Source organism: Corythoichthys intestinalis, chromosome 21, assembly GCF_030265065.1.
Source record: "Corythoichthys intestinalis isolate RoL2023-P3 chromosome 21, ASM3026506v1, whole genome shotgun sequence".
In the NCBI taxonomy this organism is placed as follows: Eukaryota; Metazoa; Chordata; class Actinopteri; order Syngnathiformes; family Syngnathidae; genus Corythoichthys; species Corythoichthys intestinalis.
In genome coordinates this window covers 24,879,047-24,903,910 of record NC_080415.1, presented here as the reverse complement: position 1 = coordinate 24,903,910, position 24,864 = coordinate 24,879,047, and the positions used below count along the sequence as shown (strand labels likewise).

General features: G+C 39.4%; 1 protein-coding gene across 2 annotated transcripts in view; it reads left to right on the top strand.

The window, feature by feature from the left end:
• LOC130909229 (adenosine kinase-like) overlaps positions 1–24,213 on the top strand; it is a 291,652-nt gene extending 267,439 nt beyond the window's left edge. For both annotated transcript variants that reach the window (XM_057825447.1, XM_057825448.1), the window contains exons 10-11: positions 23,661–23,747; positions 23,873–24,213. In XM_057825447.1, the coding sequence (XP_057681430.1) occupies positions 23,661–23,747; positions 23,873–23,997 (212 nt within the window). In that variant the 3' untranslated portion in view covers positions 23,998–24,213. The remainder of the gene's footprint in view (positions 1–23,660; positions 23,748–23,872) is intronic.
• Positions 24,214–24,864: the final 651 nt, after the last annotated feature.

The window sequence follows — 24,864 nt, the reverse complement described above, 5'->3', positions numbered from 1 at the left end:
GGCTAAACCAAACTACTATTTCAGTATCAAGTTAACATATAGCAGTAAACAAATATACAAAAATAACATTAAATAAAAAAAACTCCAGTCCCCATTCTGTATCAGCAGCTTTAAACTACATTCAATTAATTTAATTTTGTGAATCAACCGTTAAAGTTGTTAAAATTGCTCCCGTTATTACATAATTTCCCTTTTGTCTACTTTTGACATGTGAAAGTTTTAAAACTATTTTAAAGATAGATTCAAGTCAATATTTTACCGATTTAGGAGTATTTTAGATAAAAAGTTAATTAGGTTTGCTTGGAAGGTTCGCTACAACAGCATTGCAGGGAAGTTTACTGCTTTAAGATGGCGGCCATTTACTAACGCCCGCATCTAGCTTTTTGCAGATGTGCTGCTACCGCTACCGAGTCTATAATCCATCTAGTCCTATATAAATGATATCTACCGTAACATTATGTAGCTTAGCTGTACTTGTAGCAGCTTTTCGGCAGCAGTCAGGTATGTTGTTGTGTTTTTTTATCTCGTGGCATGAGTTGAGCTAGAGCCGTGAGTTGAGCGTTGGCATTACCCGAGGGGCCGGTTAATGAGAAGCATAATGTTTAGCTACTCCCGCTCCGTTCTGTCCCGAAGACCGCGCGGCGCGCTGAGTGTGTTGTACTTCCGCTTTACTTGGCATATTTCAATAATCGGAATTTGGATGTTTGTGAATCGTTCTCGAATCTTTCACGGCCGAATCGCGAATAATCTAAGAATCGGAAATTTTGCACACCTCTACTTCTCAGTGTGACGTAATACCTGAAGATTGCCGAAGAAAAGCATTTTCATTGTCAAGGGCGTTGCTATGGGTTAAACAAAGAATCTGGAAGGGTTGCGTTAAAAAAAATAACGAAAATATGCTTATAATTGTTTAGCCATTGATATTATTCAAAAACATAGTTGGCCAACCTGAGTTCACATTTCCGCTTTAAATGAGTCCGCCCTATGTACTGTGCTGAAAAATGACAATATGAAATATAAAGGCCGTTGTGGAAAAAGACTTTTTGAAAAACGCATTTTATCATGTAAAATCTTATTGTGCTGAAAAACAATGTTATGAAATAAAAAGGCCATTGCGGAAAAAAGGCAGTATGAAATTAAAAAAGGAAAAAAAATTTGAAAAACGCTTTTTAGGTTGTCAAATCTTTTTCATAATAATATATACATTACTTCACAATTTAAGGACCAGATTGCACAATTTGTCTGTTAGTTATTTAAAATTGTGTTTATTACAAAATGTTGTTTTTATTTATATAATTTTGACCCTTTTGGGGTTCCATACAAACTATGATGCTTGGGTTTTATTATGTAAGCAGACCACTTGCATTCATGGTGCAAAAAGTATATTGACGGTGGATGATTGAAAAATAATGAATAAGTCCACGACCGAATATACAGTATAGGTATCGGTTTGATATCAGTATCGGGTTTTTGGAGTTGGACATTATTGGGATATCAGTTAAAAAATCTTTATCGGACAAGTAATTTTTTTCATCGACAGCAAGCTGCCGTTCTCTAGAGATTTAAGAAAAAATAGGGCTCTTTTCAGTCTTATTTCGTCAAAGTGGCTTTCAGATCAAATTTCGGATTTTTTCATTTTAAATCATGTATAGAAAAGTAAATCATAAGTTATATTTATTTAGACACAAAGAATACATGAAAACAATCCTCATTTTAAAATGAGAGAAAAGGTCTTTTGTCTTTGAGCAATACAGCTTTTAATCTTCATTTGTATCTTGATCAATTTTTCACCACTACTGTGTATAGAAAAAAGATCATTATAAAGATATGTTTTTGTCTTATGATAAAAAGAAAATAAGTGTCATCTTTTTAAACAACAACAAAAAGTCCCTCTTTAGTCAGTGTAATGGCTTTAGGATAAAATCTTCAATTTCTGATTTTAATCAGTTTTGTTCCTGTCTAATGCAAGGAAACAAGTCAACAACAATGACAAGTAGTTTTTCTTTAGAGATAAGAAAATTGTGTCTCCTTCCTTTAAAAAAATAAAATTCCTGATTTTAATTTTTCCCCACTGACATAAACAAAGCAAACAACTATGACATTTTTTTAAGAGTTTAATACAAATTGATGCTTGTGGGGGTGTAAAGTGCATATGACATGACAAAAAAAAATATTTTGAGATGATTCAACTGCTGTCTACACGCCAACAAGCTGTTTGGGAGGCATGCACGGAGAAAACCTTTCCTCACTCACAATCATGAACGCAAACGTCTGGAGTTCGCCAAGCGGTATTGGGGCTTCAACTGGGACCGTGTGCTTTGGTCAGATAAGACCAAGATTGAGCTTTTTGGCAACAAACACTCGAAGTGGGTCTGGCGTGCCACGAAAGATGCGCATGCTGAAAAGCACCTCATACCCACTGTGAAGTATGGGGGTGGGTCAGTGATGCTGTGGGGCTGTTTGGCTTCCAAAGGCCCTGGGAACCTTGTTAGGGTGCATGGCATCATGAATGCTTTGAAATACCAGGGCATTTTAAATCATAATCTGTTGCCCTCTGCCCGAAAGCTGAAAATGGGTCGTCACTGGGTCTTTCAGCAGGACAATGACCCTAAACATATGGCCAAATCTACAAAGAAATGGTTCACCAGACACAAAATCAAGCTCCTCCCATGGCCATCTCAGTCCCCAGACCTTGTTTTGTTGGCAAAAGGGGGTTGTACAAAGTATTAACACCAGGGGTGCTAATAATTGTGACACTCATTATTTGATGTCAAATAATTATTTCTTTATGTGGGATTTTTTTCCCCACTGAATGAATGCACTTGTATTGAAGGTTGGATTTTTCTCTTTTTTTTTCCATTAAGGTCCCATATTATTTGAATAAAAAAAATTATTAGAAGCTAAAAAACACATCTTTTTCAGGGGTGGCAATAATTATGGAGGGCACTGTAAATACGACAATTTGGCAAAGTACGGATGACGAGAAATGCGTCTTTAAATCTGCAGTTTAGCTCCTCCTGTCATTGTAGCGCTCTGGCGCCTCCATCTTGGTGATGACGTCATAGAACGAGAGATTTCAGCAGATTTAGCGTTGACCCCAATAAAGGAGGAAGCTTTTTTTCACAATTCTGGTTCTATTGTGGATATTGTTGTATTTATTAGAGGAAGTACAGTATGTGACATACAGCCATATATCTTTGAGTCGTAATTGGAGGAGGAGAAAGATTTGGAACCAGAAAAAGGTGACAGAGACAACAAATACCAGGCTGATGACTAGAGCAGACTGCATGGGCAACAAAAAATGTCATCGCCAATATTTTTACAGGATATTCTTTGTATCTAAGTATTTTTTCCCCTGATTGCTATATAAATTGTACGGTCATGACTAGAGATGTCCCGATTGATCGACATCCCGATTGATCGGGTCCGATCACGTCATTTTCAAAGTATCGGAATCGGCAAAAAAATATCGGCCATGCCTTTTTTTAATATACATATATTTTTTAATTAAATCGTTTTCTAATTGTATTTAACATTACAGACATAATATGTTACACTTATCCAGTCTTTAGTTTAGGCTTAAGGTAGGATTATCAAATATATCCCAATAACGGCGGTAATTAATTTTTTAAAAATTGTATCACGTTAAAATATTTTACGCAATTATTGCATGCGCTGCACGACCCACTCACGCAATGTCGCGCTCAATCTGTAGTGGCGCCATTTTACCTATATAGAGAGCAGAGGTTGCGCTAGACTTTTTTGTTGTCTGTCATTTTGACTGACAGGGTCATAAAAATCCGGTCATAATCTATTTTTACCCGTCACTTAAATTTTTAAAATGACTATATCTTGATGCAGTCACTATATGTATATACACAATAATACAATAATATTTTACAATATAAAGTAACTAACATTAGTGCAGTCATGGATTACAGTAAGCAGGTCAGTACTGTGTTACCATATATATTTTTATTATATTATGTATATACAGGACATATATATATATATATATATTCCCCCCCCAAGTGGGACCTTCCATTATCCTAATACATTTATTAATAATAAAATATTATATAATTTCATTATATATATATATATATATATATATATATATATTTTTTTTTTTTTTTTTTTTTTTATTATCAAATAAAAATGCACGTTGATACGACGCACATAAAGGCAACTTCCAATTTTTTAAAAACTCCTTAGAAAGTTGTATGGACTTACAATCCGCTAGCTTGTTGTTTCCTGTTGTCTTCCGAAATACACCTGGGTCAAATGTTCGTTCATAGCCGACATGCTACCGTGGTATGCGAGCTCAGCTTAGCAAAAAGAGTACACACAGTGGTGGCACCCTCCATATTTTCCTTGAAATAATGTCAGGCTCTGGCTAGTCTGGTCCGCTTTTTTGGCTTTATGCCGCTTTCACCGTGTTACCAATTCTGCCCTTCTTGGTAATTGGCGGCGTTTTCAACTGCTCGCCGCAGTGAGGAGTGAACCGGCGATTCACTTGATTCGTTGTCATCCTTCACTGCATCAGTCCCTCTTTTTTCACCTCTTTTATCCACACCATCGTCGTTTTGGGGCTTTTTGAAGAAACTTCGGACACTCAGTTGCCTTGACATTTTTCCGAGTAAGGCCAACGACGCCATGCATCAAGAGAGACAATAGCTAATTAATATGCTCACTCGCCACCCTGTGGTCTGGGGTGTGAATTGCAACCTGTCAAAATGACAGATGGACTTCAGTTTTTTCCGTCACCGTTGTAAAAAAAACCGGTCAACGACGTAAAATATTCGGTTAACGCGACCCCTGATAGATAAAAGGCATCGTAAAATGAGTAAAGTGAATTTTGGCAGCCTTTGGAGCCTTTTTTTAATTGGCTAAAGCCTTACAATCCCCCTCCCTACGATTAGCAATATCATGGGAAGCAATGTGGGGAAACAAGGTAGCATCTGATCTTTTTCTTAACACCTTGTGTTATTTCCCAACGCAGAGAAGATATATCAATTGGTAGCACTAAAACACAGTCATGGTTCCACTTCCCATCATGCATTTGGGCATGGCCTTTAATATCATTTACTGAAAGCTCAACAAATACACTAGATGGCAATATTTAGTCACAATGTACAAAGTCACAAGTCTATCTGTGGATCCCTCTCACAGAAAGAATGTTAATAATGTAAATGCCATCTTGAGGATTTATTGTCATAATAAACAAGTACAGTACTTATGTACTGTATGTTGAATGTATATCTTCGTCCGAGTTTTATTCATTTTTTTCTTAATGCATTGCCAGATTGTATATGATCAGGAAAAATTATCGGAAATGATTGGAATTGAATCGGGAGCCAAAAAAAAGCAGTCGAATCGGGAAATATCGGGATCGGCAGATACTCATACTAAAACGATCGGGATCGGATCGGGAGCAAAAAAAACATGATCGGAACAACCCTAGTCATGACAAATAAGTCTTGTGCTAAATGGAATATGAAATATTAAAAATGCATTTATTTAGTACAGCAGGGCTAAATTACTGCGTAATGGTCAAAACTGCCGACTTCTTAAACCTCTCGAACGGTATTTTATGCCACCGGACTTAGTCCGGCTCTTGTCATGTCCCTGCCGGGGACTCGGAGGCGGATGAAAGAGCGTTTTAAAAAATCAGGGGGGTGAGAGCTACGCTGCATGCTAACCTGAACCAAACGGCTCTTCCAAGTCTCCTTCTCGCCTTTCCAACACGAAAAATCACACAAAACTACCCAGACTCGTGTCACACACGGCGGCGGGGGTGATTGCCTTCACCGATCCATTTTCGTCCTGAACCAGTCTTGAGCCAATCAAGCATAATATAATTTTCTCATTTTGCTGTCATAAATCATCCAGGGACTCGTTTCCGAGCCAAATAGGTCAAGAGTTGTTTGTGTGCTGGCCATTTAACAAGCGACAAAAAAAATAAAATCAAGCGATTAGCATGCAACTGCCCTTCGTGTCATCCATCAAATTGAAACTATTGAAGCGGATGACCGGCTTGCTCGGAATTGAATTGGATCCAGGGGGAATTCCTTCACATAGAAATAAAATAATAACAATACCATGACATGGTGATTTCCTATTCCAGTCAATAAGCAACTGATATCGCTCATCACCCGCTAATGAGCTTGTTCTAATCAATCAAAGCCTGGGAAACTTCTGACGAACGGGGTTGACGGATTCATCGCCGTCGTCGTGCGGTGTTGTAAAGTGCACGATGAAAGACAGTCAACGCATTTCAGATGTCACGTACAAAGGCGAACGTGATGAGCGCTTCCTATGCTCGTCGCCGGGCTTCCCAGCCAAATAAATGTCAACATTACAACAGAAGAAGGGAAAAAAGAGAATTAAAGATTTCCCAGAGGCGGCGCTCTAATAAATTTGACGGCTCATTTTGTTGGCAATTTGTCCTCCTGTCGAGAATTGAGCCGTCGCCAGCCTCGCCTTGCCACGTCATGTTAAAAGCATTGTATGGTGATTAAGGAGGGGGAAAGATGAGCGTCTTGCTGTCTAATTAAAAACTCGTAGAGTGAACTCTGGTTTATTTTGGAATACATTCCAGAAGTACCTGTGGAACCAATACAGTATTAAAATAAGTTGACATTAAACAACAAAATGGTCAACGACTGTAAATACTGCAAAATACGGTGCACCTGACTGCTACACCACCCAAATTTAATAAAGATTTAGAAAAAAAATATTCAAACAAGCTTGTCAGTTTTTGGCCAAAAGTAACGGCTTATACAGCAGAATTTACTGGAAATAAACCGAAGTCTACTAGTCTGACGCTAACATACAGTGGGGAAAATTAGTAAATAGTCAACCACCAATTGTGCAAGTTCTACTTGAAAAGGTTAGAGAGGCCTGCAATTGTCAACATTGGTAAACCTCAACCATGAGAGACAGAATGTGAGGAAAAAAAAGAAAATCACAGTTTGATTTTTAAAGATTTTTTTTCCAAATTAAAGTGGAAAATAAGTATTTGGTCACCTACAAACAAGCAAGATTTATGGCTGTCAAAGACGTGTAACTTCTAACGAGGTCTAACGAGGCTCCACTCCTTTATTAATGGCACCTTTTTTAACTCATTATCGGTATAAAAGACACCTGTCCACAAGCTCAGTCAGTCACACTCCAAACTCCACTATGGCCAAGACAAAGCAGCTGTTGAAGGACACCAGAGACAAAATTGTAGACCTGCCCCAGGCTGTGAAGACTGGATCTGCAATAGGTAAAACGCTTGGTGTAAAGAAATCAACTGTAGGAGCAATTATTAGAAAATGGAAGACATACAAGACCAGCAATTATTAGAAGATGGAAGACATACAAGACCACTGATAATCTCCCTCGATCTGGGGCTCCATGCAAGATCTCACCCCGTGGCGTCAAAATGATAACAAGAACGGTGAGCAAAAATCCCAGGACCACACGGGGGGACCTAGTGGATGACCTACAGAGAGCTAGGACCACAGTAACAAAGGCTACTATCATTAACACAATGCGCCGCCAGGGACTCAAATCCTGCACTGCCAGACGTGTCCCCCTGCTGAAGAAAGTACACGTCCAGGCCCATCTGCAGTTCGCTAGAGAGCATTTGGATGATCCAGAAGAGAACTGGGAGAATGTGTTATGGTCAGATGAAACCAAAATAGAACCTTTTGTTAGAAACACAGGTTCTCGTGTTTGGAGGAGAAAGAATACTGAAATGCATCTGAAGAACACCATACCCACTGCGAAGCATTGGGGTGGAAACATGCTTTGGAGCCATTTTTCTCCAAAGGGACCAGGACGACTGATCTGTGTAAAGGGAAGAATGAATGGGGCCATGCATTGAGAGATTTTGAGTGAAAATCTCCTTCCATCAGCAAGGGCATTGAAGATGAGACGTGGCTGGGTCTTTCAGCATGACAATGATCCCAAACACACAGCCAGGGCAACAAAGGAGTGGTTTCGTAAGAAGCATTTCAAGGTCCTGAAGTGGCCTAGCTTAGATGGCGGCTGCTTACTAATGCTGGTGAGTCTGGCATTTCGCATCTAGTTTTCTATACATGTGCTAACGCCGCCGAGTCTGTTATTTCACATCTAGTTCTATATACAAGTGATATCTACCGTAGCATTATGTGGGCATAGTTTGTAGCGGCTGTTGGCTGCAGTTAGGTATTATTGTTTTTTTGTTTTTTTTTATCTAGCGGCATGACTTGAGCATGATGTTTACTCTCGGTCTGTTCTTTATTGCGTCCCGAAGACTGTGTTTTAGTTCCGCTTTATTTGGCATATTTCAATAATCGGAATTTGGTTGTTTGTGAATTGTTTTCGAATCTTCCACAGCCGAATCGCGAATAATCTAAGAATCGGAAATTTCGCAAACCTCTAATAATTATAAGTTATAAACATGTTACTGTCCCACCGAATTATTTTTAAACAAGAATAATAATAAAATGCTTCATTGAGTGAGTCCACTCAAATCTGTTCAAGCTGTTAACTTACACACAGTGAGTTGCCACAGCAACTAACAAGCCAAATGATGATTGATGCGTGCGGCGCTTTGAAGATTCGGCTTTCAAATATTTCCGGCAAGATCCAACCTTAACGTGTCTCAATCATCGTTAACTTTAATAAGCAACACTGCCTGACCAAGAAAAGAGAAGCAGGCGTTTACATGATGACTCTCCGAGAATACGAAAAATTTCAAATTTGCATTTGCATTTGCGTCTCCATTTGAACAATGTCGCAATTCCACATGAAAACGATGTAGTATTTATGCCAGGAACTAGGGGGCAGTGCAGATTTAAAGGGCGACAGAGAATGATGCACTCTGACCCCATCAAGCTCCCTCAGCCCGGATAAAAAATATGCCTGCCCACTCGAAGAAATGGCATTTTTCTTTTGTTCAAAAAGGAAAAAAATTTGAAACATTCAACATATTTAATTCAAAAATATTATTAAAACAGTAAATTAAAGTCGACATGCTGACGTTAACGGCGCGGTCTCGCGCCGTGGGAGCCTTTGATATGCATGCCGAGGACGCCCCCCCTCAATCCCCGGCAATTGGATTCTTCCACTTTGGAGGCAGGATTCAGAATTTTTCGTCTTCGCCAACACCATATGCACGCGAAGCGAGTCCGCTACTCAGTCACTGCGTCTTTGTGTCGCAGAGTCACCATGTAAACTGCCCCTGAGTGATCGGATCAGGACAGCTCATCTGTATTTTTTTTTTTTTTATTGAGAAAAAATTCCGCGATGGACTAAGGGCGCGAAGTTTGAAGCGCAAAGTAGCGAGGATCACTGTATTAAATTGACAAAACTGAGGACTATAGTGGTACCTCTCCTTACGAACGTCTCTACATAATTTTCAGGTTGCAATGTGAAAATATTGCCTCTTGTTACGAAAGAAATTTCAGGATACGAAAGGCAAAAATACAGCTGCTCTGCCATTGGATATTGCCTAGCATCTTCCTGGCATCCAAATGGCTAAGAGAGGCTTCTACTGCATGTATGTGTGTATCCAAGCGTCCTCTTCATTCGCCCCTCCGGCCATGAGGTGTTCCGACAGCTTTCAGTAGGTGTATTAACTTTATTTATTTACTCTATTCTTGTTTTTTTACGTAATGCGCAACTCTGATTTTATGTTTATTGTGCAATAATCTAATCGTAACATGTATTTGTTACATGTTTTGATGCATTTCTATGCTTTATAAACGATTTATGTCTGAATTTTGGGGGGCTTAGAACGGATTACAACATTTACATAGAAAACGCGTGTCTACTTACGGAATTTTCAGTTCAAGAAACTACTTCCAGAACCAATTAATTTTCTAAGTAGAGGTACTACTGTACTCAAAATAACAATTAAGAGAACTTAAGAACTTGAGTTAGCTCTACTTAAAATCATAAGTTAACGTGACAACCAGTTATACTTTGTTTTATTTTTTTTAGGGCTGTCAAAATTATCGCGTTAACGCGCGGTAATTAATTTTTTGAATTAATCACGTTAAAATATTTGACGCAATTAACGCACATGTCCCGCTCAGACAGTATTCTGCCTTTTGGTAAGTTTTACAGCAAGGTTTTTTGTGCTGTCTAACAGCGAACTCATGTGGTCGCTTTGCGACATGGTTTATTGCTTTCTTGCCAGTTCAATATGGCTGCACGACGTCTCGGGCTGACGCCTACGTTGTAATGTTGTGCTTATATGATCCTTGGACAAGATTTGTCCGTAAGTATGGTTGTTGTAAAGAATGTACATATTATGTTAGTAAGCGAAATGTTATATTTTTTGTATGAGACGCTTTTTGTTTGTTTAGTGAACCTGTATAGCATGCTAAGCTAACGTTGTTGCTAATGCAATGCTTGTGTACTTTTTTTTTGTAGTTTCACGACGGTTTAAAGAGGACAATGGTTTGATGACATTTTATTAATAAATCAGATGAAAAAGGAAGAAGTCTGATTATTAAGGCGTCGTTCACTAGCTGTCTAGCTTTGGAAAAAGTAGACGCTTCGGAGTGAGGACAGCATAGACAGATTTAAATGACAGTAGAGTGAAATGCCCACTACATTCCTTATGTACTGTATGTTGAATGTATATATCCATCTTGTGTCTTATCTTTCCATTCCAACAAATTATTTTACAGAATATATATATAATTTACAGAAAAATAAGGCATATTTTATAGATGGTTTGAATTGCGATTAATTACGATTAATTAATTTTTAAGCTGTAATTAACTCGATTAAACATTTTAATCGTTTGACAGCCCTAATTTTTTTACATTCAAGTCTATTAGTTAAAATCAAGTTAAAAATGATCATAATACTCAAGATCAATCAAAATAAAATATATTTTTTTGACTGGTCACCGAGCCCGATTTCAAGGTCTAGTTACAATTAAAAACATCTGTTTTAAAGAATAAAAAAGCTGACGTAAAGATGGCTACTTTCTGAATGCACTTTAACAAAATTTAGGAAGGATCGCAAGTTGTTTGTTGGTTTAAGTGCTGCAGCGTTATTCCTCTTGAAGTAGAAGGATGTTTATGTTGCGTGCATCCTATTAGCCAAAATCAATTACCGAGAAAGAAGAAGTCCTGGCACGGCATGTAAAAAATTTTTTCTTTCATGTCTTCTCTTTATGGATACGCGTTGGCGACGCTCCTCGTGCCGGTGGTCGCGGTAATTACAGGCATGTGTAATATTTTCAAGTTGACGCTTGCGACAGAGAAACAGATTGAATGTCAACTCGTTTCCCAACGTTTGCCGTTTGCCAAGAAGGCGGTTTCTTCCTCTTACTGCGTTTTCATATTTTGGCCGGAACGCAACGGGAAGTGTTCCAGAAGAAGTTTCTCACATGGAATGTGTTGTTCCACTCGAATGGGAGCGTCATGCCGTTCGGTCAAACTCATTTTACAAGGGGAATTTCAGACGTATTTGCCATAGATGAAAATCAGAAGAGACAATTTTTAAATGTTTTTATTAGGGGTACAGTAGTACACACAAGTCACAGTTCGGGACGTACCTCGGTACGGGTTCGGACCAAAAGGGCTTTTTTTTTTATTACAACGTTTGAAATTTTGTTCTCCTGGCTAAAACTAAAACACAGCTCCTATTAAAGTGGAAAATAAATAAAAGAAAACATCAAATTTGTGATGCATCCATCCATTTTCTCCAGCTTATCTGAGGTTGGATCGTGGGGGCAGCAGCTCTTGTCCAACCCACAGCCACAGCTCAACATTATTATTTTCATCAGAACAAAAATAATTTATTTATTGTCCAATTTCCGTATTTGTTTTACCACCGCTAGACACACTAAACACGCTGGAGGAAACTCTCGTAGCTGGTGGGAAACGTTTATAACGGTGTTTACCAATGTTCCCTCTAATTTTTCATGTGTGTGAGCAGACACACAAGCTCTCTGAGCACACTGCGGACCATGGTGAGCAACATCAAATGTGCACACGGAGGCAATACACCAGTTTCACGCCTATTCAAAACCTTGGATCATAGCAAGTTACGTGGCTTATTAAAAGAATGAAATTACAGCAGCAATGTTCATTACCGTATTTTTCGGACTACAAGTCGCACCTGAGTATAAGTCGCACCAGCCATAAAATGCCCAACGAAGAGAAAAAAACATATATGTCGCACCGGAGTATAAGTCGCATTTTTGGGGGAAAGTTACTTGATAAAATCCAACACATAGAACAGATATGTAATCTTGAAAGGCAATTTAATATAAAAATACAATAGAGAACAACATGTTGAATAAGTGTACAGTGTACAGTGCATGAACACGAAATGCGAATATACTGTCCTCACCAGGACGCTACGGCTCGGTCCTGGCTATACAGCGAGCTAAACTCCCAAATGACCATGCTGGACGTCCGTATAATTTACTGAATCAATTTTGTCCACGATACCAAACAGGTTCGCATCAACGTAAATAAATGATAATTAGGTGCTATTACAGCAATGACAAAAACGGTTAGCATGCGTTTGCTAGCATTAGCACATCGTTCAAACGACCACACAACTGGCTCAAAGTGTCCGATCGTGGGTGGAAAACACACAACAACAACAGAAAAGATGATCCACACAGGCGTTGCCTCTGAAAAGAAATTTTACAAGCATAAACAATGAACGTAGGTTCGCAGCCGTGTCTCTTTCTCTCGCCCGCCCACTCGCTCAGACAGAGACGCTGCGTATCTGTCAGTCTTCTTCTGGCGTGTAAGCGCTCTTCTTCGCGTAAACAAGTGCGAGTGCGCCCCCACGTGGGCGTGAAAGAGCCACAAACTAAAAGCATGCATTTTAATATAAAAAAGTCAATGATACAATTGAACACACATTGCCAAAGACAGAACGCGAACGTGGCCATAGCTATTAAGAGTTATTCAGATAACTATAGCATAAATAACATGCTAACAAGTTTACCAAACTATCAGTGTCACTCCAAAACACCAAAATAACATGTGAAATGATATCATAATGTGTTAATAATTTCACACATAAGTCGCACCCCCAGCCAAACGATGAAAAAAACTGCGACTTATAGTCCGAAAAATACGGTAGTTTACTTTTATTACAGTATAATTGGTTTGGCCCACTTAAAATGAAAAGGACCAAGATCTCGTTGTTCATGTGATGTGTACTATGTTATATGTGAGAGTCCTGCTTGAACCATAAGAGTCCTGCTTTGGCCTAAGCAAGGTCCAATTGTGGCATGGATGAGTTAATAAATAAAACATAATGAACAACCACATTGTATCACACTATATCACTCCCACATTAAAACTGTTCAGACAATAAGGACACTCAAGATTCCTATTTTCTTTGTCTGAGCAGCTACACTGCCAAAACACACCTCCTTAAAACTAAATTAAATTCCCTCGTTTTCAGTGTAAATCTACAAGAAATAAGTGAAATTATCTGCCAGTGCTTCAAGTAAATTTTTACTCAGATTTCTTGAAATAAGCAAAAAAAAAAAAAAAAACCTAGCGGAAAATTAGCTTAAAAGACATATTTTAAGGAATAAATTAGTATATTTAATCTTTAAAAAGCTTTGAAAGGTCAGAAACGTTCTTAATTCAAGAATAGATATTGTTCAAAACATTATTTGAAAGCAATTTTCTAGACACCTGTCGCTCATTGAGTTAAGTTGCAAAATGGTACAGAAAACAATTTAGTTGGTCTAATTACGTAATTAACTAGATTAATTCTAAAATTAGATATAAATTAATACTGTCGCACTTGCCAAGATTGGCAGTGGAATGTTGCTTCAGTAAATCAGCAGAGAAGTCAAACTCACTTTTCTCCGTCAATGGGAGCGTCGCATAGCAACTCACTTTTCTCCACCAATGGGTGCTTTGCTTTGCTGTATCGAAAGCACCAACGGGAGCGTCGCATTGCCGTATCGAAAGCACCAATGGGAGCGTCGTGTTGCCGTATCGAAAGCACCAATGGGAACGTCGTGTCGCTGTATCGAAAGCACCAATGGGAGCGTCGCGTTGCCGTATCGAATGCACCAATGAGAGCGCCGCGTTGCCGTATAGAACGCACCAACGAGAGCGTCGTGTTGCCGTATCGAAAGCACCAACGAGAGCGTCGCGTTGCCGTATCGAAAGCACCAACGAGAGCGTTGCGTTGTCGTATTGAACGCACCAACGGGAGCGTCGCGTTGTCGTATTGAACGCACCAACGGGAGCGTCACGTTGTCCTATCGAACGCACCAACGGGAGCGTCGCGTTGTTGTATCGAACGCACCAATGGGAACGTCGCGTTGCCGTATCGAAAGCACCAATGGGAGCATCGCGTTGTCCTATCGAACGCACCAACGGGAGCGTCGCGTTGTTGTATCGAACGCACCAACGGGAGCGTCGCGTTGTTGTATCGAACGCACCAACGGAAGCGTCGCGTTGCCGTATCGAACGCACCAACGAGAGCGTCGCGTTACCGTATCGAATGCACCAATGGGAGCGTCGCGTTACCGTATCGAACGCACCAACGGGAGCGTCGAGTTGTCCTATCGAACACACTAACGGGAACGTCGCGTTGCCATATCGAACGCACCAATGGGAACGTCGCGTTGGCGTATCGAACGCACCAATGGAAGCGTCGCGCTGCCGTATCGAATGCACCAATGGGAGCATCGCTTTGCCATATCGAACGCACCAATAGGAGGGCCGCGTTGCTGTATCGAACGCATCAAATACAGACTGTAGTCCTATTGGTGCTACAATATGTTTCCGTTGAATTTTATTCTCTGCGGTTCATAGATTTTCTTGTTGAGCACGCACGATGCTTAGAAGGGACATTGATGTTTACTAACCTTTAATTTTGTATAGAGCGACGGGTGGTCACGCAAATGCAAAATCATATTGGAGGTATTGCCTCCTCTGGTAGCCACCCTCCGCAAACATGTTTTACATGTCGGTTGGCCCTCTTCCTGTCAGCCGCGACCGTCTAACTTTTCTGTAACCAGGAGAGCGATTTCGTTTTCTTTTTTCGTGTAGCACCGCTGACTCTGACTTACTGAGCAACAATCAGAGGGGGAGAGGTAAGCAGTGCAGCTGCAAGCGACGGATTTCTACCTTTGGGACATAAAAAAAAATAGCTAATACCGTAGAAACGGTATGACGGAAAATTTTAGTGGTTTTAAACGGTGACGTTTTCATATCACGGTATACCTTGCCGGCACATGTCTATATAAATAAACCCTTGAACGCTTCCCTCTGTTGTTTGTTTGTTTTGAGGTCCAACTTCGACGTTAGCGGACCATGACAGCGTTGTCCTTGTAGGTGCTACAATATGTGCTCGTCTGTCAATGTTCATTCGAAATTGTTGGAAACCTTTATTAATTGATTTATCTTTGGACTAAAACATCAATTTTACAGACAAAAACATTTTGAGGAATTATTGACCAAAACTAGATGAAATTAATCTGAGTTTTTGTCAACGGAAACACATTTTGAAATGAATAAAATAGGACTAAAACTAATAAGTATTTTGTCCAAAAGACTAAGACGAAAATTAAAAGGGCTGTCAGAAACAACACTGCCTTGTAGTGGTCAGTGATAACTACTTCGTCATTTGTTTTGATTTGTCGTCTTTTTCCCATGACATCAGTTGTAAGTTTAGGCGCGTTACCTCTAACGCCCCCTGGAGTGAAGAAGGACTAACCTTTTTTTTTTTTTTTTTAACTCGAACTTATTCGTCTGACTGTGATTCCTGTTCTGTGATGGTATGGGACGCATACAAATACCGTTACACTCAGTTTAATGTGTAGTTTTACCCCTCGCATTAATACGAAGCTTTTTAAAATATGTATAAAAATAATTGTAAACATATATTTTGCCGCTAGCCGCTCTGTCGTCAATGGCAGCCAATGTCAGTCCTCTCGGATGCCGAATTTCTGGCTCTTGACACGTAACCAGCAACAACGGAGAGGAAAGAAGCACCCTAATTGTAGAGCTTTTGTTCATAATACCCTCATTACCGCCCTTGTGTGCCACTGATTAAAATGGAGAAGGTCTTTCAACAGGAGTCTCTTTGAAATTAGTATCAATTAAGCCCTTTATTAGCCATGATTCTTTTCAAACGTTCCAACCGGCAGAGAACAAAACAGCTGAATGCGCAGATCAGACGTCGCCGATTCATTGAGGACGGAGCGTGCTGAGGATTTGATTGTTCCTTTTGACGTGAATTTCGTCTAAATTTGTAACCGTACTTCGAGTGCGATGAATGGACGGTGGTAGCAATGGCAACCAATGAGGCTAACTGGGATCGTCTAACCTCCTGAGATCCAATTAGATCGATTAAATCACAAATGTAACCCTTGTCGGGGTCAAATTTGACAGTAATTAACTATAAATATCATTATTCATGTTCAAATTAAATGATTTTTTTTCTCAAAAGCCAATATAAAATCCGTTCATTATTACTATATTACTCAATGCATTTTTTTTAACTCCTTGGATGCCATTGACATTGCTATACGTCCAATCCATTTTGACTGGGAGGGGGCGAATGAACAAGTTCCTGTCAAAATGTATTGGACTGCTAAGCCAGTTCGGCAAAAAGTTGGAACAGCTTCGACGTAACATTTTATTGAGGGTTGAGAAAAGTTTGTAAAAGCTACTAAATAGGGGTGGGAACCTCTGGATACCTCACAATACGATTTGCGATACAAGGCTCATGGTAACGATGATCGAACGATATCGCGAAATAACAATTCTTGATACATGGGTCAAGATTTGACTCTACGATATTCTACAACACACTAAAACAGAAAAATAAGCTATTTTCATCCTTTTGCTATGAGTTTACCACTAGTAGACATCCAGTCCGTTTGAACATTCGTTCATTCACTGCCATCCCTACCACTTTAAACGGATTGGACGTCTATGGCCATCAGTGGCAGCCAATGCCAGGCAATAAGTTCATATTGGAGCATTTCAAGTCATTTCTTGTCAATTTTCGTATATTTCCAGTTCATTTTGGGGCATTTACAGGTCACTTCCTGTTAATTTTGGGTCACTGAACAGGAAGTGACTCAAGAATATCCTCAAACAAGTAGTAAGTGACTCAAAATTTCTAAATTAATAGAAAGTCACCTGTAATACCCACAAAAGACTGGCTGTTAATGCTCTGGTTTCAGTGCCATTGACGGCGTTAGACATCCAATCTCCCGTAATTTTCAGACTCCAAGCAGCTACTTTTTTCCTTCATTTTGAATCCTGCGGCTCATAGTCCAGTGTGGCTTATTTGTTGATTTATTTGGGTTGATACCGTAGGTAACACTTTATTTGACAGCGGCGTCATAAGACTGCAATAAGACCGTTATAATTGTCATTAAAAATTATGTCACTAACTCCATTTGCAAATAAATATTTAGTCAACCACTAATTGTGCAAGCTCTCCCACTTGAAAATATTAGAGAGGCCTGTAATTGTCAACATGGGTAAACCTCAACCATGAGAGACAGAATGTGGGAAAAAAAATCTGAAAATCACATTATTTGATTTATAAAGTATTTATTTGCAAATCATGGTGGAAAATAAGTATTTGGTCAATACCAAAAGTTCATATCAATACTTTGTTATGTACGTAAGTGAGTCGTACGTAAGTCGTTTTTTGTTTTATTTTTAAAACGAAATGAGACATCAATTAATGATTCCAAGATGAAAACAACAGACATTTGGAATAATAAATATTAATCAATTACCTTCGTTTTATGGCTGGGTTGAACAAAAGCGGTTCGGCGACGTCTGTAAACGGGGGTTTTCAGGGTAAAACGGCCAAATTAAAATAGTTCGGGGGCTTAATGCTCCATGAATCTGCTATGGCAGCATATAGACATCAGGGGTCGCGTTAACCGAATATTTTCCGTCGTTGACCGGTTTTTTAAAACGGTGACGGAAAAAACTGAAGTCCATCCGTCATTTTGACAGGTTGCAATTCACACCCACAGGGTGGCAAGTGAGCATATTAATTAGCTATTGTCTCTCTTGAAGCATGACGTCGTTGGCCTTACTCGGAAAAATGTTAAGGCAACTGAGTGTTTGCCTTGCACGGCCAGACTGTTCTCCCTGTATTTTTCAAACACTGAGAGAAAAGTCTGGGACACAGCCTCTCGAGAAGGTACAAAATCAATCGACAAATCAGATTTCTTTATTTGCGTGACGTGTTCTTCACGAGCAACGTCACTCTTGCGCGCCGAAAGTCGTCTGTAGAACAACACGGATGGCGAACGGGAGGGCCGAGAATATGTTCCAATCCGCGGTAAATTCAGTTTTAAATAAGCTAAAACACAACGAGTCATTGACAAGTCTGTCTCTCGCTAGCCATGTTGAATAAACTCCGTTCTCCTCGTATGTTTACTTCCGCGCGCAAGTCCCTCGTCCTGCCCTTGTCGCTTTGCTAGCGGCACGTCTGCCCGTCGCTGATTGGTGAACTCCGCTGTCTGTTTGCCTCTTGTTAAGTGTAGAAAAGGCTACAAAGTTAGGTGATTGTTTGCTTAAGATGTTCACAGTTGCTCGTTCAATGCCTTCAGCATCATTTGATTCCCACATTTGGCTGACGTGTGTTTGTTCATTGCTGTGCGTAAATGCAAAGTGAGTATCACAAGCAGCATTCATATTTACGTAGACAATTTGTTATGATTACCTTTTGCTGTTGTTATGATAGTTCGTCCGATTGTTTTGCGTGGTAGTCCGTTAGCGTGTTGCTATGCTGCGATTCTGAAATAGCGACACGTTGCGGCATAGCGCACCGGAAGTAGAGTGAATCCGCCTTCACATTAAGTGCCCGAAACCGGAAGTGCTCAGCTGGAGCGTAGAAAATAGTTCAAGCTTAACTTCGAATATTCCAGCTACATGTTTAAATGTAATTAAGCTGAATTTAAGCTATGTATATTTATTTATTGTTTCTTTTCATGTCTTTTGTACAGATAAACCACACACACAGATACACACATATATACCCACAAACACCTACTCAAGAATATAACCATTTCCACATCTACATGGACAGTTGGGATGAATGGACTGTATAAAGTTGATTTAAGAGGATTTGCATTAAAGAAAAAGGAGAAATCCAGCCACCTGTCCAAGTGCCGTGATTGCCTCTACTTTGAGTGGGCCTTAAGTGGTGTTTGGCCAACACACTGACGTGAACACAGCTAAAATCAACCTGAATCAGCGAGAATCCAGTTTTCTCCACTACATTAAGCTTATTCGGACAGAATATTAATTAAAAATGAATGAAAACTAAATACTATAGAATATGTCATTATTATCATTTTAAAAATGTAAGTGACTGGCAAAAACAGATTATGACCGAATTTTTATGACACTGTCAGTCAAAATGACAGACAGCGAAAAAGTCTAGCGCAACCTCTGATAGACATATTGGTCTATCAAACACAACAGTTGTTTTGACTTAAGATACATTTTCTTTTAAAGTGGAGTGCAAGAGCAGAAACTGCTTTTTCAGTCTCCCGCCATATATTGATTCTTGGTGGGAGCATATCGATAACTTTTTAGGCTAAAAACGATCGTGATATGTATATCACTTTTTCGATATATTGTCACACCCCTATGACTAAACTACTCATAGTTCATGTTCTTTTCCCGAGACAAAAAAAAAAGTACTTTTCCTTGACCCTCAAATATTGATTAAAACTCAGTCATCTTTTCAAGCCAGACAGGCTATAAATACATTTGCCCCAGGTCAAAAATTAAATATCAAGTATCTTGATTGTTATCTTGGCATTTAATGTGGCCGAGCAATGTGAAAATTTCCGAATTACAGAATGTTTCTATTCATTATCAACATGCCAGGTTCTAAAAAGAAAAAAAAAACGGTAACAGCACAATTAATCCGTGGCGCCTGACTGCTAATAAAATGAGATTATTGTGTTTATTTAAGGACATAGTGTTGTTGTTATGTGTTCTGCCCTCCAGGAAAACGATCTCCTCAGTGCAAGTATGTCAAACGTCCAAGTAATTTTTTATATTGATTTTAGTTGAGTTCAGAAGCGTGCCACCAGGAAGTAGCCTGATACCTGTTGTTACAGAAACAAAGTTATGCGGGAGGGCCACCAGCCTTTCCTCATTCTTTTTGTCAGAGTGACAGTCTTTTGTAACGTGCGCCTCGCTGTTGAGTTTTAGAAATTGTTCCAACAGACTGATTGGACGTCACGCCGTACCAGCAGACTTTGTCATTTGTTGCTGTTTCACCCCCACACCAGTGTTCATTGCACCCCTGCTACGCTTGTCTATTCAAGTGCTCTTAAAGGCCTAGTGGCGTATTTGGAAGGAAACAGACCATTCTAGTCCAGAGAAAAAGAAATAACAATATTTTTGAAGTACTTTAAATACTATTTTTCTTCACACATGAATTTTTGGGAGGAATGTACAGTGCCCTCCATAATTATTGGCACCCCTGAAAAAGATGTGTTTTTTAGCTTCTAATATATATATTTTTTTAATTCATATAATATGGGACCTTAATGGAAAAAAAGAGAAAAATCCAATCTTCATTACAAGTGTATTTATTCAGTGGCGAAAAAAATCCCACATAAAGAAATAATTATTTGACATCAAATAATGTGTGTCACAATTATTAGCACCCCTGGTGTTAATACTTTGTACAACCCCCTTTTGCCAACAAAACAAGGTCTGGGGACTGAGATGGCCATGGGAGGAGCTTGATTTTGTCTCTGGTTAACCATTTCTGTGTTGATTTGGCCATATGTTTAGGGTCATTGTCTTGCCGAAAGACCCAGTGACGACCCATTTTCAGCTTTCGGGCAGAGGGCAACAGATTTTGATTTAAAATGTCCTGGTATTTCAAAGCATTCATGATGCCATGCGCCCTAACAAGGCTCCCAGGGCCTTTGGAAGCGAAACAGCCCCACAGCATCACTGACCCACCCCCATACTTCACAGTGGGTATGAGGTGCTTTTCAGCATGCGCATCTTTCGCGACACGCCAGACCCACTTAGAGTGTTTGGTTCCAAAAAGCTCAATCTTGGTCTCATCTGACCAAAGCACACGGTCCCAGTTGAAGCCTGGGATCACAGATGAGACCAAGATTGAGGTTTTTGGCAACAAACACTCTGGGTCTGGTGTGCCACGAATGATGCGCATGACTTTTAATTATTCAATTGGTTTCAGAAATGGCTCAAAGGAGAGCTAAGACCCTCCCAAATGATGTTGAATGTACAAAAATATATTTGTTTCACTGAAAAAAAATCATTTAATGAAGACATAAAGGTCAAAATTTGGCAAGACAAAAGTTTTGTCGCCTACAGAAAGTAGCGTGAAAATTGAACTAAAATATACTTTAAATTTGGGCTGTCAAAATTATGGCGTTAACGGGCGGTAATTAATTTTTTAAATTAATCACGTTAAAATATTTGACGCAATTAACGCACATGCCCCGCTCAGATTAAAATGACAGCAGTGTAATGTCCGCTTGTTACTTGTTGCTTGTTTTTTGTTGTCGGCGCCCTCTGCTGGCGCTTGGGTCCAAATGATTTTATGGGTTTGGGGAGTGAGCATGGTGTAATGACATCAACAATGGCGAGCTGCTAGTTTATTTTTTGATTGAAAATTTTACAAATTTTAATAAAACGAAAACATTAAGAGGGGGTTTTAATATAAAATTTCTATAACTTGTACTAACATTTATCGTTTAAGAACTACAAGTTTTTATATCCATGAATCGCTTTAAGAGAATGTTAATAATGTTAATGCCATCTTGTTGATTTATTGTTCTAATAAACAAATACAGTACTTATGTACCGTATGTTGAATGTATATATCCGTCTTGTCTTATCTTTTCTTTCCAACAATAATTTTTAGAAAAATATGGCATATTTTATTGATCGTTTGAATTGCGATTCATTACGATTAATTAAGATTGATTAATTTTTAAGCTGTAATTAACTCGATTAAAAATGTTAATCAATTGGCAGCCCTACTTTATATACAAAAATATGTTACATAACATAAGCGAATTAAGTAGTGGTCCAAATGTAATATTTTGTATGACTTCCATGGGCTTGAAGGACTGCATCCATGCGGTTTGGCAAGGATTCATACAATTTTTAGATGAAGTCATCAGGAACATCAAAGAAAGCAGTCTTGCATGCCTCCCAGAGTTCATCAACATTCTTGGGTTTCATCTTCCATGCTTCCTCTTTCATCCTGTTCATGTCTGGTGACTGGGCTTCTTTGCCTTGAGGAAGATTGAGGGAGAGATAGAAGTATGCGATGGAGCACCGTCCTGCTGCAGAATTTGTCCCTTTTTATGGTTAGGAATGTAAGAGGCAGCTAAGATTTGTTGACATTTCAGACTATTTATGTTGCCTTCCACCCTGCAGATCTCTCGCACACCCCCATACTGGATGTAACCCCAGACCATGATTTTGCCACCACCAAACTTCCATTCATGTGGGCTCCAGTAGGTCTCCTGCAATATTTGCGGCGACTGTGGTGTAATTCAATGGAAGATTCATCTGAAAAATCTACATTTTGCCACTTTTCCAGTGTCCATCCTTTTGACAGGCTGTGGGCCTTGGCAAATGCCACACGGTTTTTTAAATGTCTGCACCCTGAGAGATCTGCAGGGTGGAAGGCAACATAGTGTGAAATATCAACAAATCTTAGCTGCCTCTTACGTTCCTAACCTTAAAAAGGGACAAATTCTGCAGCATGGTGGTGCTCCATCGCATACTTCATTATCTACCTCAACGTTCCTCAAGGCAAAGAAGATCAAGATCCTCCAGGACTGGCCAGTCCAGTCACCAGACATGAACAGGATGAAAGAGGAAGCATGGAAGACGAAACCCAAGAATGTTGATGAACTCTGGGAGGCATGCAAGACTGCTTTCTTTGATGTTCCTGATGACTTGTATGAATCCTTGCCGAACCGCATGGATGCAGTCCTTCAAGCCCATGGAAATCATACAAAATATAAAATTTGGATCTCACAGCACCATTACTTAATTCGCTAATGTTAACATATTTTTGTATTTGAAGTACATTTTTTGTTCAATTTTCACACTACTTTCTGTAGGCGACAAAACTTTTGTCTTGCCAAAATTTGACCTTTATGTTTTCATTACATGATCAATCTTTTTTCAGTGAAAAAAATACATTTTTGTACATTCAACATCATTTGGGAGGGTCTTAGCTTTCATATGAGCCAAAATGGATACGCGACAAGACTTTAGTCAGGGACTGTGTAATAGGAAAGTAAGAACATGAACACATGAATAAGTATGTACAACAAGTACACCAAAATGAACACACAAATGTTAATAAAGCCTAACAAAACAACGGAGGGAAGGGTCAAACAGAAAGGTAAGATGATGTGTAGAGCTGTAATAAAGTGTTTTAGTGTAAAAATATCTCTTGTGGGTTCCGGTTCGCACCCGGGCCCTGTTCACATTTGTTCCACCACGTGATGTGGTGCATTTGTTTTGCAACTGTATTGAAATATCTCCCTCTTCCAGTTTATTGAAAATATCATGTACTCGTTGCATGCGGTCGGCAACAAATAATGTGATAACTACGTCAGCAAAAAAATCAAATTAAAAAGTTGAATTTGGTGTGTCATTCCTTAGGTGAAAAGGTGACCATGTTTCCCGTCGTGGATATCGACCAGAATGACATTGTGGACACAAACGGAGCTGGTGATGCCTTTGTTGGAGGTACTATGAGGAAAGAAATGTCTGCTGCATGTTTTCATTCCTTGTTTTTTGGGGGTGTACATGTCTTGGAGATGGTGATGGTCCAATTAGCAGTCCTGTCTTGACCTGTTATCTGGTCTCCAAAGGGTTCCTGTCAGCACTGGTCCAGGAGCATCCCCTGGACGAGTGCATCAGAGCTGGACACTACGCCGCCAATGTCATCATCCAACGAGTGGGCTGCACCTTCCCGGAGAAGCCCGACTTTAAATAGACGTGTCTCGCACCACCTGCTTGTGCGTGTCAGGAATTTTATCTGCATTGTTTTTTTTTTTTTCTACTCACAGCGGCCATCCCGGAAGGAAGTAAGAGCTAATAAAATGTCTGTTTTTACCAGCGTCAAGTGAATGGGACTTTGTACTTTTTCTTAACTTTTTAGTCTAATCTGTAGTCGGCAAAATATTAGGTACATCTTCTCAATAAAAATATCCATTTGGAGTTTTAATTCATTTGATTTCATTGAGTTTATTTTCTAACTCGCTAAAAAATGAAGTATTATAATAGTGTCGCAATATACAGTATACTGTATATTTTAAATGATTAAAAAACGACACATAAAAGGATAATTAAAAAGATTTTTAAAAGATTTTAAGCGGCTCTGCCCACTATACAGTAAAACACACACCTGGTAAGAAATGTCTTGATGAGAAGCATTGTCTGATGTGCATGGCTCTGTCAAAAGAGCTGTCTGAAGACCTGCGATCAATTATTGGTGATTTGTGTAAAGCTGGGAAAGGATACAAAACCATTTCTAAATGTCTGGATGTTCATCAATCAACAGTCAGAGAAGTTGTCTGCAAATGGAGAGAGTTTGGCACTGTTGCTTCTCTCCGAAGGAGTGGCTGTCCACCAGAGATGACGCCAAGAACCCTAGAGTGCCTGCTAAAGACTTACAGAAATCACTGGCGCAGTCCAATATTCTGTGCACACATCAACTACATGTAAAACAATGGCCAAGAATGTTGTTCATGGGATGATTCCACGGAGGAAGCCACAAAAAAACATTGTTTCTCGTTTAATGTTCGCAAAAAGGCACTTGGACACTCCTACAGGAGTTGTGGCAAAATATTTTGTGGACTGA